This window comes from Salvia hispanica, chromosome 2 (genome assembly GCF_029641045.1).
Source record: "Salvia hispanica isolate PSC_SH4W2 chromosome 2, Shi_PSC_v1, whole genome shotgun sequence".
Classification (NCBI taxonomy): Eukaryota; Viridiplantae; Streptophyta; class Magnoliopsida; order Lamiales; family Lamiaceae; genus Salvia; species Salvia hispanica.
The window spans coordinates 15082392-15102662 of NC_142693.1; the positions used below are offsets into that span (position 1 = coordinate 15082392).

Consider the following 20271-nt stretch of genomic DNA (forward strand, 5'->3'; position numbering starts at 1 on the left):
CATGCATCGGTTATGTGATGAAAAATCACCAATTACTAGGTCTAACACAATTTTTAAGCCAGGTGTGTGAAGGAATTCGCTAGGTCCAGGAAGAACTGAAGGCAGTGGACCAGCGAATAAAGGAGACGAAAAGTGAGCAGAATCAAGGAAGAAAATGGCTAGACGAAGGGAGTCCAAAGCTGAGGGCAAAGAAGACTATTCACACAAAAGAGCCCCTGCTGGACCCACTTCCACGCCTATATAAAGAGGAGCATGCAACACACAAGATATACATGATTTAGCTCTCAGCTCACACACACACTCACACACTTGGGAAAAATGGGGATTTTGGGGTAGTTTAGAGGTTCATCTTCGGAAAATTCTGTTGCAACACCGTCCTCAAGGAGGGCGAAGATACAATTGTTTACTTTTCAGCTTTTGCGTTTTGATTTCCGTCGAACTTCACCGTTTTCGAAGTCGATTGCTCGTTTGCTACTTATCGTTTATCTATGAAGTTTATTTTACGTCACGATGGTGTTGATTTTGTGTTGATTTACGTTGATTCTATGTTTTGAGGTTTTGTTTCGGAGGTTGATTGTTATTCTCTGCTTTGGATGTTTTGTGTACTTGATCTGGGAAATCTGAGTTGATCTGTGGTTGTTGTTGTTAATCTGTGGTGAATCGGCAGTTATGGAGATGATTTTGATCGGAGTTTGTCTCGGATGCTTGGATCCGGAGTGGATTTAGCATCCGAAGTGTGGATCTGAACAGGGGAACTGAGTTGTGCATAGATCTTTGATTTTCTGCTTTCGTTTTTACTTTGCTTCGTCTAGTAGCCGTAGATCTGCCTTAGTTTTAACTGTTCTTCGGTTTTGTTGCTTTTAATTCCGTCTGCTTCGTTTTGATTTACGTTTTCGCTCTGTTTTTACTGGTTGTTTCATGCCAAATGTTGGAGAAGATGATGTCGCTGTTAGTTAGTCCTTTAGTTAGTTATTTTGCAGCTTTTTAACTGTACTCTACCTTTTCAGAAAATGGTCCCTATCTTCAGTTGTTTTCCCAGGCCTAGGTTACTTTTGGAAATAGTTCTTTCGATTGAGTAATTGTCTCGCTTAATCCGGTTTATATGCATGTTTTTAAGTTTCTGCCTAGATCTAGTTGTTAGAGTAGCATATTTCAATTACCAAGTCTAGTATAAAATAAAATAAAAAAACTCAACCCTAAAATTGCGTGGCAGCAGCCAACACAAAAATAGTCCCCAAGTCTTTGAACATGTTTACTTGCGCATTCATCTCTGTGGAATCGATCCCTACTTCCACGTACTAGTTTTTTTTTAGCTAAACGGGTTGAGGGTTTTTGAAGAGGAAGTTAAGGAAGTGATTGTGTGTCCGACGACAGGTAGCTTAAGGTTCTCTGAGTTCCTAGACCCAGTGTCTAGCGGATTTCTTGGACCGAGGGTTTTCTTCAGTGTTTTTAAGAACACGCTTTCACTAACCATCATTAGCTTCTAGACACACCAAAAAGAAGCTCGTCAGTCGCGCTGGTGAAGGCCTGAGTCAGTGTAGTCGAGGATCCCTATGTCGGGGCTAACCAACATATCGAAAAAATGTGGTGGCGCATTAGCCAAAGCTACCTCGAATTCAAACTGTCAGACGGGAAGCCTTACGATGGAAAGCAATGCCGGAAACAGTGGGAGCGGCTGAGAAGGCAGCTCAGCCGATTTGCCGGCATCTACCAAAACAACCTCCGCACGGCTACCAGCGGCATGTCCGCCGATGATGTGAAGCTTCAATCTCACCAGCAGTTTCCCCACAGTGAATTGGGTTTCAAAGAGTTCAAATATTGGGAGGTCTTTCTTGTGGTGCAGACTTACGCCAAGTTTAGAGCGGGTGTTGAAGCTAGCTGGCCGAAGCGAACGAAGACCAACGCTTCCGGCAGAGATCCCGACCCCTCAATCGTCTTCCCGCCGCCGTCGCCCGATTGGGTAAAAGGCCGCGATGCGGATGGCTAGGGGAAGCGCCAAAAGGTCCCACGAGGTCCAATCGGAAGCTCCTTGCGTGGTCACTCCCGAGCTCAACCATCTCGCCCGCCTGCAGATAACGCAGAGCATGCTCGAAACCATGGACAAAAGGCATGCAGCGACTGATCCCTTGTACAAGATGATGTTGAAGGACGCCATCGACAATCTGAGGCGCGATTTGGGGATGCCACCCCTGCCCAGTGGTGGCGCGGGGGCTGCATTTGTCGAAGCTTGGGGTTGTTTTTTTTTGTTGGTGAACTATGTATTTTTTAAAAAATAATTATGTATGTTTATTTTTTAAATAAAGTGGTTGCATTTTCTCCGTAATCGTGTCTGAATTTGAATTCCGTAAATTGTTTTAATTTCGTAAATTGAATAATTTGGTGAATTTGTGAATTTTTATTATTGTGGAAGTCCGTCGGGATGTCCGCCACTATGCAGTGAGATGTCCTTATGACGTGGCAGTGTAGTGGGAGGTCCTTATGACGTGGCAGAAGGTGTTTTTGGGAAGTCCGACGGGATGCCCGCCGGGACATCCGTCCCACTGCTGATGCTCAAAATACTTAGTACTACTATTTTTAATCTTATTTATTTATTAATTTTATTGAAACAATGCCTTTTTAACATCACAAGAAAATGTTGATCTGTTCAGGAATTGAATAAATTGGGAATAAGTAGAATTTGATTAAAATTCATAATTTAAATAGGCTGTTATTTCAAAATTTTAAATTAATGGTGTGAGTTTTTATTCGAAAAGGAAGAGGAAAACCCAGCATTAAAACCCCTGAATTGGTAAAGAGGATTTAGACAGAAACAACAATGGCTTCAACGACGGATTCCACGGACTCCTACAAACCCTACCGCCTCAAGCACACTCTCTCCGGCCACAAACGCGCCATCTCCTCCGTCAAATTCTCCGACGACGGCCGCTTCCTCGCCTCCTGCTCCGCCGACAAGACCGCCCGCACCTACGCTCTCTCCTCCCCCGAAACTCCCCACAACGAGTTCCACGGCCACGAAGCCGGCATCTCCGACCTCGCCTTCTCCTCCGACGGCCGCTTCCTCGCCACCGCCTCCGACGACCGCACCGTCCGCCTCTGGGACGTCTCCACCGGCTCCCTCGTCAAAACCCTCTCCGGCCACACCAATTACGTCTTCTGCCTCACTTTCAACCCTCAATCCAACATGCTCGCCTCCGGATCCTTCGACGAGACCGTCCGCATTTGGGATGTCAAGTCCGGGAAATGCCTCAAGGTGCTCCCCGCCCACTCCGACCCTGTCACCTCCGTCAATTTCAATTTGGACGGATCCATGATTGTTTCCAGCAGCTACGATGGCCTTTGTAGGATTTGGGATGCTTCCACCGGCCACTGTATCAAGACTTTGATCGATGATGAACATCCTCCTGTTAGCTTTGCCAAATTCTCTCCCAATGGCAAGTTTATTCTTGTTGGAACTCTTGATAATACACTGGTTAGTTTTCTCTTTTTCTCCTTGTACATGCAGTTTTACATGGCTTAATTAATTTTGCGTTAATCCAACAAGCTTGTAACTTTATCTCGAGGGCTTGTAACTTGTAAGTGTTGTGTGTTCTTGTTTGCTTGAGACTTTGTATCTTCTAGAGTAGGATGTGAATTGCAATGAGGGAATTTCTTGTTAGTTTTGCTCAAGTTGGACCGGTAAGAAATGATTTCTCAATGTGATGTAGTATTTTGAAAATTTTTATTTGGTTCTGTAATCAGGGTAAAACCAATTTTCGTATTTTCCCCCTAAATCATTACCTGTTTATGTAGTCTTGCTAACATTGTTAGTTGGGTACAGAGTCTACAGACTAATTTCTTTTAGAGATTTAGCACAATTGGTTAGGATGAAACTAGCATTTCATTGCCAACTTAAGCATTACGCTGAACTTGTGGGAGGCATGCTGCGTGTACTTTTAGAATTGTTCATATTCTTACTAAGGAGAAAAGGGTCTAGACATCAAGCATATTTTTTACATATGCTCCAAGATTTAAGTTAACCTTTTAAGTATTTTTAGATAAAAATAAACCCTCAAGCCTGTGCCAATGTGCAAGGCTGTATTTTCCTAATCAGTAATTAGTTGCCATGAAGTTTAGCATTATGTTTTTTGGGACCCAATAGGTGTTTATTTACAAGTTCGGTGAACTATCTTATGAAATGCTACTATGAAATGAATATGTTTCCTTCAAGATACAAGTAACTCCCTTGAGGAATTCTAGGTATCACCATACAAGTAACTTTGATGATGGCCATTAACATCAAAGCATGTTTCTTATGGAGGATAATGGGCATTACTGCCATCTTCCACCCCTTTCACACTCTCCAAACACTTTACATGCTCACCCCATCTGTAGACAAAGATACAAGAGGGAGAAATGCTGAGAACATTTTTATATGTTTGTGATGATTTAATATTAGTAACGTGTATGCTGACCTTACACTTGATGAAGATATGATACAAATTTCTTCATGCGTGGTGACATTTGCTCTGCTTAAAATTAGAAGATTGAACCTCCAAAACACAGTTCAAATGTAGAACACACAGTTTGTGTTGAAAATTAAAATATAAGTATTATAATAAAATTCTGTACTGAAGCTTCCATCATTAGAGACAATTAATGGACTTATTGACTCTTCTGTTTCCAAGTTCTTTAGCACTATGTTATTTACACTCTAGAATTGACTGATATGTCATATGTTACACACCTTTTAGTTGTTAAGTAAACCAGTCATATGAGCTTATGCAGGAGCTTCTTTGTTCTCATGAATTCTTGTTCTCATGAATTTGTGTGTGCTAGTGTTTTAATTATTTTAGGTAACATGCATGAAAGAAGAACATGTGATGATGAGGTTACAAATTCACTGTAGATCAGCTTTATAAGCAAGTTTTTGAAATTGATCACCCAAACTTTGTGTATGGTAACCTTAATTCATTGGCACTGGGTAGCTTGATATAGCTTTTAATTGAATCAACTCGCAGGATCTCATCGTTGTTTAGTGCTAAGGTCCAGTTTAAACAGTCATCCAAACCACAAAGAGGTTGTTTCCTACCATACCTTTATTTCCCAAAAAATAAATATGATTGGTTTTAGATACTTGATGAAAATATATGCTGCAAGTATTTTCCAAATAGCAGATGAATGCTGTAAGGTTGAATGTTAATTATCATTATTCTCACAGCCATTTCTCTTTTACAACCCTTCTCGTTTAGGAATCCATCAGCCATAGTATAATTTCAATCAACAAGTCAGTTCTATCAAACTTGCAAAGTACTCATGAACTCCATGAGTACCTTGTCAAAAAACACTCAATGGGAATTCAGTGAGAACATTTTATATGAACTCCTCAAATCGACACTGTTATTATGGATTTGTGGAGTGTGACCGACTCCTATGGCTTCTCAGGGGAGGGGCCTTATGAAGTTGCTTTTCTGCATTACTAAATTTCCCTGTCATTTGTTCGTATTTTACTTCAGAAAAGTTTCAGAAAGTGATGTTGATGAGGTCATTATAATAGTAGATGAATTCTGAACCAACCATTCTCATTTGTGTTTTTTTTTGCTTACGAGTACCGAGACATTCTCATTAAATGAATAGATTACATCATTACCAAGCTTATTAGATTCTTGTATCCCAAATTTGCTTGTTGTTTGATTACTGTGTTCCGATGAATTGATAATCATCCGATTGATATTAGTGCCTTCTTACATGTTCCTCTGAATCCATGGCGCAATATCTCATATGCACCATTCCTTAGCTACTTCATTTTTTGTATATACACAGTTGCACAGGCATTTAGATATAGATTTGTTATTACTCTCGCCCCCATTTTGGTGTATTGGTTAATAGGAAATCCTTAATTCAAACAATCAGGTCGACAACCCTTCATTTCCTCAGTTTTCACATTATTGTTGGATATCAGATGCTTGTTTGAGTTGTTTCGGGTCGAAAGGGTTATTAGATACAATAATGCATCACAAATACTATGTCTTTAGGCTCAGTCTGTTGGAAATACATTGCTATACAGTTAGGGGAAAACGAATACACTTTTGTTTGTGGAAACATGACACTTTTCAGTATTTAATTTCCATCATAACAAATTTGTGAACTAGTGTGTTGCACTCTGTTTTATTTCTGCTTATGCCTTTATTCACATTCTTCTGCTGGCCTCATGTTCAATCTTGAATGACTTCCACAGCGGCTCTGGAATTTTTCTACTGGGAAATTTTTAAAAACTTACACGGGCCATGTCAACTCGAAGTTTTGCGTCTCTTCAACATTCTCTATAACAAATGGGAAATACATAGTGAGTGGATCTGAGGATAATATGCTGTACTTGTGGGAGCTCCAGTCTCGGAAGATTGTTCAGAAGCTGGAAGGTCATACAGATGCAGTAATATCGGTATCATGCCACCCAACTGAAAACACGATAGCATCGGGCTCTCTGGGAAACGACAAAACAGTGAAGATCTGGAGCCAGGAGGAGGATTGATATTTTTGCAGCCAACTGTATGATCATTCCTAGTATAACTTATTCCGATTTATTGAGGGCAACTTTATGATGAGTAGTAGTCTGAAGCAAGTCTGTGATATGATATGCATTCTGCTTCTCTCTTATCTCTCTTGTGTATGATGACAACATTAGTAGTATAACTCTGGCTAATGTATTGAATTACTTTTGTGTTAAATTAATTTAAATTTCTGAGTTCATTTACGCATTAAAACAGTTTACCTTTCATGTCACCCTGTAGGGGACTTCAGAAATGTATGTGGAAATAAACTACTCCCTCCGTCTCATGCTACTCGCATGTTTCACTTTGACAGCGTAAATTTGAACATGAGTAATTAGTGTAATTAAAATTAAAATTTTAAGTATAATAGAAAATATGAACGTACTCTAATATCTTAATTAAATACCATAATATTTATCTAAAATAGAAATAGTGCAAATAGTTTGGGACCATCCGAAAATAAAATGTGCAAGTAGCATGAGACAGAGAGAGTATCAAATACTATCAACGATTCAACACTGGTTTAGAAATGCGGGTAAGGAATTTCTTTCATACTACTAGTATTTATTTTATAAATTTGTCATCATTTCAATTATTTTTTCCGAATATATTTTGTTATTGCACATGTTTTTTTTTCAAAAAAAAAAGTTTTCTGAAAGGAAAAATAATTGTTGTACCTAAAAGTAGGGAGTACTATTTTTTACCAGATTAGTGTAACATGCATTGCGTAATTTCCCAAGCTAAAATTCGACAATTATAAAAAGTGGATTTAATCATATAATAATGATTTTCTTTGTGGAAGTCCCCCTTAGTTTAATTACATACTAAACGTATTTGTCCTTAATTTCTTTCCTATTCGGTGATGGATTAATCGAATAATATTCAATTAATTGAAGACCTCGTGATGTGATGAGTCATGAGTGTCAGATTTGCAATACAGTATTTTCTTAGGGGTAATTCCTAAAATAAAATATTTTCTTATTTTTTAATTTTCTTATTCCCACATACACATCGATTATTGCTGATCAACTGCGTTCTCAAAATCTTATCGAATCTCTCTTTCACGATCTACACGGAGGTATTTTCCTAACATTCGATTCGTCTCGTATTTCTGTTTTTCGATTTACTGGTTTAAACATTCGACGAAACCGGATTAAATTCTCGTTTTGATTGATTTCTGACCGTTTTACTGCTTCGAATCAGGTTTTTGGTTCATTGTAGAGATTCAATAGCAATGGCGAACAAACCTCAGATCCGCACCAATAGTTCGGCGCTCATAGCTATGATCGCCGACGAGGTATCGATTATTTGTTATTTTATTGATCTGTTCGATTTATTTTTTAAATTATCTAAAATTGTTTCATGAATTTCGATTTGCGTTAGTTTAGCAAATTCTAAGTATAAGAGATGGAATCCAACCTTCTAAAGAATTTCCATTAGCATACCATCTTACTTAAGTAAATTTGTAAGACCAGAGCTTCAACTTACTCATGTTCATGTTAGTTAAATTTGCATTCGTTTATAGCATCAAACTGCTCCATTAGTTTTGAATTTTATTTACTGACTCGAGCTTAATGGTGCATATGCTGTCAATGGGTCCTATAGTGTATGCATGCAGCATGCTTGAAGCCAGGGGAGTAGCCAGAAAATCATACTGGAGAGGGCAAAAATATATAGGGTAATTTTGAGAATTTAACAGGGGCATTTAGTGAATAACTTGTGCTATATTTAGAAATTAGTTGTATAAAAAATATAGAAGGGTGAGGGGGCATTTGCTCCACCTAGCCAAAAGCTGGCTCAGCCCCTGCTTGAAGCAGAACAATAGTTGCATGTCACTCCTAAAAGATAATATTAGGTATTACTGTTATTAGGCTTAGGCAGCAGTCACCTATGCTTTTAGATGAAATGCTTTTTGTGTTTTACTGGGATTCTGTCCCTTTACTGTTTGTTTTTCTATATTTCTAATGTAAGAAAACCTGATGGAGGAATTTATGTAACCAAGTCTGTTACAATTACTGCTATTTCTTTTATCCAAGTATATTGACAGATGATACCCTTATTAATGTAGGACACAATTACTGGATTTTTGTTGGCTGGAGTTGGTAATGTTGATTTGAGGAGGAAGACAAATTACCTCATAGTTGACTCAAGTATGTTTACTGCCTGTGTTTACTTATACTACTACTTGTTATTTTAATTAGGATATAATGACTGCAATAACTCAATGCCAAGTCATACTTTTTTAGTCTATCATATTTATGTTTGTATAATTGCAACAAAATGTGTAAATAAAACCTTAAATTTTTGGAAAGAAGATGATGTACAAAACACTCTACATAATGCTAAATTACAAAAGAGTTGAATCTTCAGTAATGTGCCTTTTCGATGATAAATGTTGTTTATGATGAATTATATCTTCTGGTATTTTGATATACCGTTTCCATTGCTGTATGGATATGGTGTTTGTTAATACGCTGTACGAAATAAGCATTTTTGTTGACTGAATTTGTTCTTATTCTGCCTTACAGATCTTTTTACAGATTTCTTGTTATTATGCAAATAGTAGTTTTTTTATATATGTTGACCTTTTTTGAGTATCAATGTGGACACCATTCGAGTGTTCTGAAGCATAGGTTTCTTTTTGTTGGAACTTGTATAAGATATTTAGTGCTTTGGATTTTGGAGGGACTTTCTTACTGTGGAAAATCTGTTTAAATTAGTGTGTAACTGGAAGCCAGAAATGTGCTTGAGTTGGGAATCATATTAAAAATCTTTTATAAGAATCATCTTCACATGGCTAATCCCTGTGATATGGATAAATATATGGGGTTGATTAATGGGGGAAGCTTTCCTTCTGAGATCAGAATAAATTGGTTATAATTCTCTTCTTATAATGAAGATTGTAAATGACCCAGTATGATGTCTGTTCTGTGAGTGTGTTCATGCTTAGAAAGATTGCCTTTGCATTTCTTTTCTGTGAAGTTGTTAATACCATTTAGGATTCTTATTGAAGATCATCGCTTTTTGGTGTAGAAACTACTGTGAAACAGATTGAAGATGCCTTCAAAGATTTCACAGCAAGAGAAGACATTGCAATAGTTTTGATCAGTCAATATGTAAGCTGATGATTTCTTTGCATACTCATTACTAAATAATGCATTCATATAATCTCAGTGGCAGTTGGTGCAGTCTTGTTTATTCTGGAGGAGGGACCAATCATGATATTGCTTATAGTAGAAGAGATTTACAATCTGTCTGAAAAGCTTGCACTTGATTGCATCTATTGCTTTGTCATTTCAGGTAGCAAATATGATACGGTTTCTAGTGGACAGCTATAACAAACCAATCCCAGCCATCTTGGAGATCCCATCTAAGGATCACCCGTATGATCCAGCACACGACTCCGTTCTGTCAAGAGTGAAGTACCTATTCTCCAGTGAATCCGTCGCCTCTGACAGGCGTTGAACTTCTTTGAAAATATTTATGTTCGAAGATATTTATTGTACCTACCAAATATTTGTGTCGATTTGGTTTATTTGCCAAAAGTTTAGTCTACGAATTCCTGTTGACAATTTGTAATCCAAAGATAATTCGTGCTTATGCTGCGATTGGATTACTTTCAGAGTGCAATAAGTTGTGATTTTCCATGGTGGATTTGTTTGACTTTCCACAGCAAGTAAAGGTTACCTTTTTTGTTTTGATTCAAACACCGTATCTTTTGTTGCGGACTAGTTTTTAACAACTACTATTATATGTCGTTTTGTTGTGATGAATTTGTTACACCTTAGTTGTAAAAAATCTAGTGTTTTTATTGTGATTCCACTGCTACAATTGTTGTGATTTTATGGCAATGATTCATATGATTGAACTCGCATCTTAAAGGATGCTGAAAGATGCAATTTTGACTTCTTTATTTATTTGTTGAATAGAAATCAAACCATCCGACCTTTTGGATAAATAATTGATTGTTCAACATGTAATAATGTGCAAAAATATGCAATCTAATTTTGATATAAAAAGGAACCAACTACTAGCAACTTATAGTCTCAGTAATTAGAGAGATTATGTGATGTTTGTGATGGACAAACTTTATTTGCAGTATTTAGAAAGATCATATGGAAGCTTACATATGGAGATATGTTTGCAATAAAGGAGTGATAGAGTAGTTTTGTGACATCAAATGCTTTTATAAAAAAAATGCATGTGATTAGTTACTTTGAACAAATGCATTCAACAATTGAGTGAAAAAATGATGTTTTTTAAGCCTAAATAATTTTTACAGGATAATGCATGTGACACTAATTATTTTCTGAGTTACAAAGTGATGCTTTTAACACCAAATAATTTTCACAGGATAATGCATTTGAAATCAACTACTTCCTGCAAATGCATGGTATAAACATAACGTGCAATAAACGAGTGATGAAGTGATGCTTGTGATACCAAATGCTTTTAATTAAGCATGTCATGGTCCTAACTTCCCTTTTCATGTAACCTCCTATGATTTTAACATAACACATTCTAATAATGAATCCCAAACCATCAATAGAGGTCACACTCTCGTATAAGTATTGTGGATAATGTGATTTCTTCCTATCTTATTAGTATACTACTTTGGAAGGAATGATGCAATTCTAGAGACATGGCGAGGCAACCTAGGAGAAGTGGTGGAATGATGGCACATGTAGCCAAGGTTATGACTTATGGTAGAAGATGGAAATGAATGATCCCTCTTGTAGAGGAAGAACAAAATGAAATTTGAAAAATGAAAAATGAAAAATGAAAAATGAAAAATGAAAAACAAAACTAAAAAAACCCAAATATCCTTATTTATGGATAAGGTAATAAATAAAGTCTTTAATCCTAAAGAATAACACTTGTCTTTCTTCCCAAACTAATTCCTCCACAGAACCCTAAAACTAAAATAGTGGTGCCATGGCGTTAAAGCAAACTCTGATACCAAACATTAACACTCTTCTTCTCCACCGGGACCCAATTCGAATTTCCTCTTTCTCTTCTCGCTTCCTAAACCCCAACGCCGCGCGAAAATTGGCTCCCGCTCCACTAATTAAATGTTCCTACGATTACGGCGCCGCCAGCAGTAACAGTGGGCTCTATGAGTACGAACGTTATGCGGCGCCGGGGCCTCAGTATCCGAGGCCGCCGGAGATTCAGTGGAAGAAGGAGCTCTGCAATTCGGTGCAGCTTATCGGCGTCGTTGGGGCTCCGGTTCAAATCAAACACCTTGCTTCCGGAAAGGCTGTGGCGTGGACCCGCCTTGCCGTTAAGAAATCGCAAACCGACACCACTTGGTAAAACTTCACTTCTGCTTCTTCATTGTATTGAATACCTTTATTTTTCTGTTTCAATTGGAAATTTATGCATAAGTTTACTGAGTCTTCCTTCAATTGGTTCGGATTTGAGAGCTGCATTTGGTAGAATTGGATTACCAGCTGCGTTTGATGGAATTGGATAATAAATTTTGGAAAGTGCTGCGAAAAAATGTGTATCAAAGGCTGATGGAAATGGTGTCTTTGGTTTTCTGAAGTAGATTAAGCTATAGAAAATTAGTAAATGATTGGAGATGTTGTGGTCAGCCGGTGCACCGACAGCTCTAGGTGTCAATTGGATATGCGTGAGCAGTGTGACCAGCTATATATTTAGGTTGAAGTTGGCAGTTGGCTTGATAGTTGATACTCCTAAGTCCTACCAAATACATTACATGGAGGTGGGGAATACCATTCTTGTGAATTTTGAATGGACTCTAATAGGTGTGTCATCGCGCTTTCAGCATATTACATAGATATCAGTATCACTGGGACTTTCTGCATACCACATTGTAGAGGGAGTAAGAAGTTATACACTTATGTGCCCTTGATTATCCGAATCTTTTTAACCACTAACCAGCTATTAATATCCAGCCACTTCACTTACACAGTTGCACCGGCTCCGTTTTGAATCTTGCTTGCTGTGGTAGACCTGCTTATGACTGTTATGAGAAATTTGGCAGGGTAGTTAAACTTCCTACCTTCCATTAGAAGTTTCAGTGTCGGTGTTATGAATACATTGTATCAATAGAGAGAGGAGATCAATTTTCCTCAATTATGAACCTCTTTCTCAAAAACTTTTGTGACAGTCTCACAGACCTAAGTCCATGAAACAGAAATCCTAAGATGAGTTAGTCCATTCCTTTCTGAGAAAAAAGTTAAACTAGCCTATAGAAAGGTCATTTTGAAGGTTGATTCCCTTCACTTGTTCAGACTGACAATCAATATGATGCCGTTAAATATCTCTGTTCTAGCTGCAATGAAACATCAAAACCCAATAGATAATAGTCCTTAGAGGAGCTCTTGTGGTGATTAGGATTTGGGCCATTGATGAATAGTGTGCTCACAATTTTGAAATTGCCAGCCATATCTTTTTATCCTAGTTTAGTTAGAACACAATTATCTTCATTTACAAAGGGTAAATTGGTTTCCTGGTTGATACTATGTAATTTCATGTGCTTGGACAATATTTATGCCCTTTGCTGTGTTAAACATTTATCCATGTGATGATTGCCGAAAGATGTAAAATTTTGATTTTTATTGATAATTCTCAGGATTAGCTTGACTTTCTGGGATGACTTGGCTCATATTGCTTCTCAGCATGTGGAAAAAGGTCAACAAATACATGTTTCTGGTCGCCTAGTTTCAGACACTGTTGAAAGCGATGACGGGAAGCAGCAAGTCTACTATAAGGTTTCTTGCCTGTTTCCAAGTAGACCAAGATTTAATTGTCGAGAAAAGCTTATTTGCATTTACCAATATCTTTTCCAGGTAGTTGTTCAGCAACTAAACTTCATTGAGAGGAGCCCATCACCTGTTCCATTGTACAATGAGGATTCTAATTCTGCTACACCTGGTAATTACACACAATTCAAGGTTTATGATTTGTTTGCATTTAGTTGAAGTTTGGATTTTGTTTTGATTAATCTGCAGGCAAGAGCCAAAGCGCGTTTTCTGCAAATTCTACTGGTACCACAGAAGAACTCTGGCAAGCCTACTTTGCTAATCCAATGGAATGGTGGGATAATAGGAAGAACAAGGTAGACTTTCTACATAATGCCTGAAATGGCTGTGCGTGCGATACCATTTTATTTATATACAATCCTAATATTGCACTTAGGTATCGCGCACATTAATCCCCCAGTATGATTCACCTTCCTCCTAAAAAGATGAATCTAATTGAGCAAGTTTCTTCCTACAAGAAGTAACACCTGACTTTTGAACTGAATGTCGCATTTATCTCCAGAATGATATACCTTCATACACAAACAACGTATTCTGCAAAGTGTAGCATGCATATAACACTTATGAATGATCTGTTACTGCAATCATGTTATCTATTTGTGATGTAGGCTAGTTTAGTTTACTCAGATTCTTTTTATCTTGAACAGAGAAGCCCAAACTATCCGGATTTCAAGCACAAAGATACTGGTGAAGCATTGTGGGTGGAAGGCAGGTACAACCCGCCATGGGTTAAATCACAACTTTCTGTACTCGACTCAAAGATGGAATCATTCAACGAGCAAAGTTCTAGCATGAATGTGAGTTTTATGAATGCTGATAGTCTCGGCTCCTTTTAGCTATTGACCATATCTATATGTTACATCGTTCAGCTACCACCCTCATTTTGTACAATACTGCTATGGTATGTATTGTTCAAGCTTTAGTCTATTTTATTAAGAATCCGTGTTATGGTACTTGCCTTGATGAAATTCTTGTCCAGTTTCCACCATTTCCTAAAAATATATGATAAAGAAAAGAGGTAGAAATTAGAATTTCCTGTGAATTGTTGTTTATAGTATGATCATTGTACATGATATAATTGTATAGTTGGGAAGTAAAAGAGAACAAATAGCTACATCTCTATGATTTGTAATGTGAAATATGTCTAGAGGCATCCATTTGCAGCTTCTTCTCCTTTCATGATCCTCAATCTCTTGCAAGAATTGATGAACATCTCCCATGGAACATCTCCAGCTAGCATCCAATCCCCATCTTTGTCTTCATAAGTCGGTCTATATTCCGACCCCTTGTACCCTTCCCTCTCCGAATAAACTCCCATCCTACACTTGAACATGCTCTCCAACGCCCTCACAAGATCCGAGTAGTTGTTGTACTGCTTCACATCTATCTTCCTCAAATAAGGAGCTCCGTCCATGCTCACCTTCACATACATCCCCGATTCCCCCTGCACCGCGTTTCTCCGGTAAGATCTCACTGGTGGCCACCCGACTACTCGAGCTTGGTCTTTGTTGGAAGAGCTCTCCATATCGCATGAAGATCTCTTCTTGCTCTTCACTTGAGAAGAGGATGGCTGCTCCGATTCGTCTCTTCCGGGAAGCCCTAATCTTAGATGCAGATCATCATTCTCCAAAGCTGCTGAACATCTTTCCATTTTTTGAAGATTGATTGCGGGTTGATTGTTGAAGATTGAAACAATAGATAGTTAGAGAAGATTGTGAATAAAATTAGTGGGAAATGGGAACAAGTTTTATAGGAAAGGTGGGTGAGACAGTATCTGTGGGGCTTATTCTACATGTACATGAATTTCATGACAGCTATATTCATGGTCCCCTCTGTTTCCTTTCCTTTTCTGGTAACTCATTTTTTTAATCTCCAACTTATAGTATTTTTTATTCTTCATTTAATATATATGCATTTCTCGTTATAAAAAAGCGCACATTAAAATTTTAAATGATAGATTTGGGTATCAAAGGGCACAAATACAATTATGGGTCTAAGAGAAAGGGTAATTCATTCCTTTACTCGGCATGAGATTATGCAATGTTATTTTATGAATTACATGTAGAGAGAATAAAGCAAGAGAAAAAAATATAATATCATTTAGAATGAAACATCTAAAAAAATGCGTCATTTAAGTGAGAAAAATGGAATATAGGGAGTATCTTTTTCTATTGATAATGAAAAGTAAATCATTAGAACAAAAATCAATAAAATGGTGATCTGCTTTATCAAATTTTTTTAATCTCATGCATTACTAAATTTCTTAAATCTATTGCCTAAACAAAACGTTTCAACTTAGGAGGTAGGGAATTTATTTGTGATGGTTCCTAGTAATATATACTAGTAGTACATATCTTGGATATCAACCGACTCAAAACAACAAAGAATATTTTCTTCGAATAATTTTATATTACCAATTATTTTAATCAGCAGTTGTTTCTATCATATGATCTCGAATATAATCTTACATTACCACTTAGTAATAAGATTCACACGTATAAGTACACAATAATTAGATTAGGTCGGGTGTAGAAGACATGTGCGCGTGTGAGTAAGAAAGAGGGGACATTGATTTAATGATGCTAGTAGGCAGAGTAGCAACTTTCCGCTAAAACACCAACACACGCCTAACGCCTTTTATTTCATGTCGACGCCTCTGATTTTCAATCATAAATATTCCCTCTTTCTTCATCAATATAATGTCTACTCAAATTTTGGAGACACTCTATCTTATCATTATTCAATTTAAAGATACCCTTTTTTCAGTAGATAAATTAGAGCCACTTTTTATTTCATGGTTTGACACGACTCTAATTATAGCGGTAACTTCACTTGCCCCTCCAATATTTTTGGAGCCGGCCGATTTAAAGTCATGTCAAATCCTTTTCACTTATCCAAAGTAGAGAAGTTGTTTGGTTCGTCAGTAGATTTTTTTTTTCTTTCATAAGTATATACGACTAGTATTTGACCATTTATTTTCATTCAAGGGACTATAAGATATTTAAATTTTGTAATGTTTGGCTTTTTTCATAGTTAAAAAAAAATCACAAACTACCAAAAAGTGACGAGGCAAAGCAAAAAATAATTAAAGACCACTCACAACAAAAGAAGAAAATACAAATTGACGACACATCAACCGCAAAATTAACTCAAAAAAAAAAAAGCAACAAAGAAAACAAAGACAAAGAAAAAGAGACCAAAAGCTAACCAAAATAAACCACGCAGCTAGCTACTATGAACATCAACCAAGAGCCATCGAGACTAAGACAAACAACAAGCGAATAGCTAGACAAGAGGTAAGCACTCCCCCAACCAGGCGATCATCTTTTGTGTGGGCTCATTACTGTAGCCCACGTTCTGATGTCATCGAAATTTTTCCACAATTTGTCCAGGCGAGAACGGAAACTCCGGGTACTATCCTCTCATTCAAGTTTCAAGGTGTCAAATGGAAAAATGTTTTCTGAAGATTAGTAGCTAGGTTGTAGTAATTTATAAAAAAAATGAAGAGACAGATTACTGTTCATTCGTCCTAAGTAATTCTCAACTATAATTAAATTACAGGATTTGACTTTCATTATGAGAATTAGATCAAATGTTATTGATTATCTAATTTGATTCACATTCTTAAGTCGTGTTAGTTGTGACTTGTGAGCTCGAGCCATACATATCCTTGTTTCCTAGTACATCTTGGCGGATTATATTTACTGTTTTTAAAAATATATTTTACTTGTAATAATGAAAATTTAGTTAATTATATTTTACAAAAATAAATTTACCGTTCTTGAGTTTTAATACATAATTGTCCCTAACAAAGTAAAAAAGAAAAAGAAAATAACAGTAATTGATGATGGAATTGATCAAATAAAAGAGAAGAAAGAAAAGGCTTTCACAAAAAATTGTGGATTATTTAAACGGATGAAAAAAGAATTCAGCCAATTTTTAAAATTCAGAAAAAAGGTAGAAGGGTAATCGTAAAAAAAAGGAAATAGAATGAACAGTCCATGTGAGGCGGGTTCGGATCTTGTCGGTGGATGAGTCTGACAGAGCAATATGGTTAGTGGGTCCTACCCGGAACTGGGAACCGGCACACTCAGACTCAGTTGCATGTGCCTTTGCCCAACTCATGCACAATCCTTTCATATGACTAATTTTTAGATATTTAATCTCATAAATATGTAGTATCTGTCACTAAACAAAATCCAACTTTAGACCTAATTGTAGGCTGTACATGTGGTTTTGGCTCATAAATGTTTCGCACAGCTAATTGTGTAGTGTTTATTTGGTTTTTGCATTATGATAGTAATAATACATAGGAGTATTAAATTAGGGATATCATAAACTTCGTCTAAAATTTAGTATTTTCCACGAACTATAAAATTAGTCTAGAATATTACAAACTATGAATATATTGATGGATTAAGCTGCAAATATAAAGGAGAAAGGAATCGGAAATCATTTCTTGCTGATGAGCTTCAGGAGCTGTTGGATCAACCTCTGATCCGAGAGATTAAATCTCGACCGTTGATCACTAGTTACCGTTAGATTTGAAATGTGTATAAATAAGTTTGTTGTTTTTCAGTTAGTAGTAAGACATCCTCTTGTAGCTCATTTTTCTCTCGCTATTCAATAAGAAATTCTCTTTCTCAAACCCTCGAATCATCACTCTCTCTTCTCCGATTACAACACACAATCGATCTCTATCTCTAACAATTGGCGTCGTTCGGTGGGAAATCGATTTGTTTGAAAGACAAAAGGAATTCTTGAGGAGACGAATCTGCGACGACGATGGCATCAAGATTCGAGGCGGAGAAATTCACGGGGAAGAACGATTTCGCACTGTGGAAGATGAAGATCCGTGCGATGCTCACTCAACAAGATCTGGCTTCCGCTTTGACGACTAAGGGAAAGGAAGCCGAGACAGCGGATACTAGTGAAAAGAGTATTCAACTACGCGCAGAGAATGAGGCGAATACGTTCAGCACGATTGTTCTCAGCCTTGGGGAGAAAGTCCTGCGAGAAGTGGCGAAAGAGACGACCGCTGTAGGTATAATGGCTAAACTGGAAGATCTCTATCTTACTAAATCGCTTGCAAATAGATTGATTATGAAGCAACGATTGTATTCATATAAGTTCTTGGAGGGAACGGGGGTGTAAAACTGTCGATGATCTGGAGAATATTGATGTGTCGATTGGTGATGAGGACAAGACGATTCTGTTATTGAATGCCCTCCCATCAAGTTATGACCAACTTCCTGATGCGATCTTGTATGGCCAAGAGAAAACCGTGACATTCCTTGAGGTGTAGGCTGCCTAAGGAGCTGCAGAATATGGAGGCTAGGTCAGGTAGCTCAATGTTTGAGAGCTTGAATGTGAAAAAGTTCAAGGGAAAGAAGTTGTTCAAGAAGTTTAATGAGCCTTCCAAGAATGTATCAAATGATCAAAAGGAAACTCTTTCTTGCCACTGGTGCAAGAAACCAGGGCATTTGAAGAAAGATTGTTATGCCTGGAAAAGAAAGCAACAAGAGAATGGTGGCAAGGCAATGAATTCAACCGAGGAGGTTGAGGAAGATGAGGCTCCAGTGGCCTTGAATGTTATGGATAAGAAGGAGGATGGATCTTGGATTATGGACTCTGGCTGCAGTTTCCATATGAGCTACAACTTGTCTTGGTTTGAAGACTTAACAGAGATCTCTGGATCTGTTATGTTAGGAATTAATCAAATATGCTTGGTTAAGGGTGTTGGCTCCATCAGATTGAAAGTAGAGGGTGGATGCAGCATCTTACTCAAGTCTGTTAGATATATCCCAGAGATTAAAAAAAAATTGATATCACTTGGCTCTCTTGAAGAAAAAGGGTGTAAGTTTGTGTCTGAGGCTGGAGTAATGACTGTTAGCAAGTCAGGAAAATTGTTAATGAGAGCAAGAAGAAAGGGTAATTTATACTACATGACTGCCACTGTGTTAAAAGCCACTTCAGAGGTGAATTGTGCCCTTGTTACAGAAAGTCTAAGGGTGTGGCATTCTATGCTTGGTCATCCAGCTTTTGGGACTGTGAAAGAGCTGATTAAAAGGGGCCTTGTGCTCTGTGATGAAGCTGATGATGATGATTTAGTGAGATGTGAAGAGCGTGTGTTAGGTAAGGCCAAGAAATTGAGTTACCCGAAGACCATACACACATCATCAAAACCACTTGACTATGCACATAGTGACCTATGGGGGCCTGCTCAAGAAAAGTCCATTGGAAGTGGGAGATACTACATGAGCATCATTGATGATTTCTCCAGGAAGATATGGCTCTACATACTCAAGGAAAAGTCAGAAGCCTTCAGTATATTTAGAGAATGGTGCATTGAGGTGGGGATAGAGAAAGACACAAGTTTGGGATGCTTGAGGACAGACAATGGGATGTAGTATTTGTCAAGAGAATTTGATGAGTTTTTCAAGTCTAGAGGAATTAAAAGGCACCGGACTGTCCCCTTGAATCCACAACAAAATGGTGTGGCAGAGAGAGCAAACCGCACTATCCTAGAGAGAACAAGGTGTATGATGTTATCTGCTGGCTTGGAGAAGAAATTTTGGGCAGAAGCAGCATCCACTGCTGTGATATTGATGAATAAATGCCCTGCATCTAGCTTGAATGAGGACATACCAGACAATAGATGATTTGGAAGGAGTAGCAGCTATGAGAACTTGAGAGTTTTTGGCTGCAAGGCCTTTGCACACATCAAGCAAGGGAAGTTGGAAGCAAGGGCAGTCAAGTGTATCATGTTGGGCTATCAGCCAGGTGTGAAGAGCTATAGACTTTGATGCATTGAACCTGGAAATGGAAAGATTATTATCAACAGAGATGTCATTTTCTAGGAGCATGAGATGTCTTTCAAGAAGAAGGCAGATACTGAAACAAAGAATGACAGTGAGAGGGTGATCATCTCTGAGATTGAGGTGGAGCATCAA

The 20271-nt window shown here is 37.7% G+C and overlaps 3 protein-coding genes and 1 pseudogene across 3 annotated transcripts; 3 read left to right on the forward strand and 1 right to left on the reverse strand.

The window, feature by feature from the left end:
* Positions 1-2766: 2766 nt before the first annotated feature.
* Positions 2767-6726, forward strand: WDR5A (Transducin/WD40 repeat-like superfamily protein). The gene is made up of 2 exons (XM_048099678.2): positions 2767-3469; positions 6215-6726. The coding sequence occupies exons 1-2, from the start codon at positions 2816-2818 to the stop codon at positions 6506-6508; spliced, it is 948 nt and encodes a 315-aa protein (XP_047955635.1). The 5' UTR covers positions 2767-2815; the 3' UTR covers positions 6509-6726.
* Positions 6727-7454: 728 nt separating this feature from the next.
* LOC125201527 (vacuolar ATPase subunit F family protein) lies at positions 7455-10174 on the forward strand. The gene is made up of 5 exons (XM_048099681.1): positions 7455-7605; positions 7731-7824; positions 8596-8677; positions 9561-9643; positions 9828-10174. Exons 2-5 carry the CDS (start codon positions 7762-7764, stop codon positions 9990-9992), a joined length of 393 nt encoding a protein of 130 aa, XP_047955638.1. The 5' UTR covers positions 7455-7605; positions 7731-7761; the 3' UTR covers positions 9993-10174.
* Positions 10175-11394: 1220 nt separating this feature from the next.
* Positions 11395-14286, forward strand: LOC125201525 (protein OSB1, mitochondrial-like). Its single transcript, XM_048099679.2, has 5 exons — positions 11395-11839; positions 13129-13267; positions 13346-13430; positions 13508-13614; positions 13966-14286. The coding sequence occupies exons 1-5, from the start codon at positions 11463-11465 to the stop codon at positions 14152-14154; spliced, it is 897 nt and encodes a 298-aa protein (XP_047955636.1). The 5' UTR covers positions 11395-11462; the 3' UTR covers positions 14155-14286.
* A 51-nt stretch (positions 14287-14337) lies between these two features.
* On the reverse strand, positions 14338-15032 carry LOC125201526 (auxin-induced protein 22D pseudogene; annotated as a pseudogene).
* Positions 15033-20271: the final 5239 nt, after the last annotated feature.

Bases quoted from the DNA above. Each gene is read 5' to 3' on its own strand.
- LOC125201525 (XM_048099679.2), top strand. From the start codon at position 11,463: ATGGCGTTAAAGCAAACTCTGATACCAAACATTAACACTCTTCTTCTC. The intron at 13,268-13,345 runs GTTTCTTGCCTG...TATCTTTTCCAG, and splicing joins AGCAGCAAGTCTACTATAAG to GTAGTTGTTCAGCAACTAAA. The intron at 13,615-13,965 runs GTAGACTTTCTA...TATCTTGAACAG, and splicing joins GGGATAATAGGAAGAACAAG to AGAAGCCCAAACTATCCGGA.
- LOC125201527 (XM_048099681.1), top strand. From the start codon at position 7,762: ATGGCGAACAAACCTCAGATCCGCACCAATAGTTCGGCGCTCATAGCT. The intron at 8,678-9,560 runs GTATGTTTACTG...TTTTTGGTGTAG, and splicing joins TTACCTCATAGTTGACTCAA to AAACTACTGTGAAACAGATT. The intron at 9,644-9,827 runs GTAAGCTGATGA...TTGTCATTTCAG, and splicing joins TAGTTTTGATCAGTCAATAT to GTAGCAAATATGATACGGTT.
- WDR5A (XM_048099678.2), top strand. From the start codon at position 2,816: ATGGCTTCAACGACGGATTCCACGGACTCCTACAAACCCTACCGCCTC. The intron at 3,470-6,214 runs GTTAGTTTTCTC...TGACTTCCACAG, and splicing joins GAACTCTTGATAATACACTG to CGGCTCTGGAATTTTTCTAC.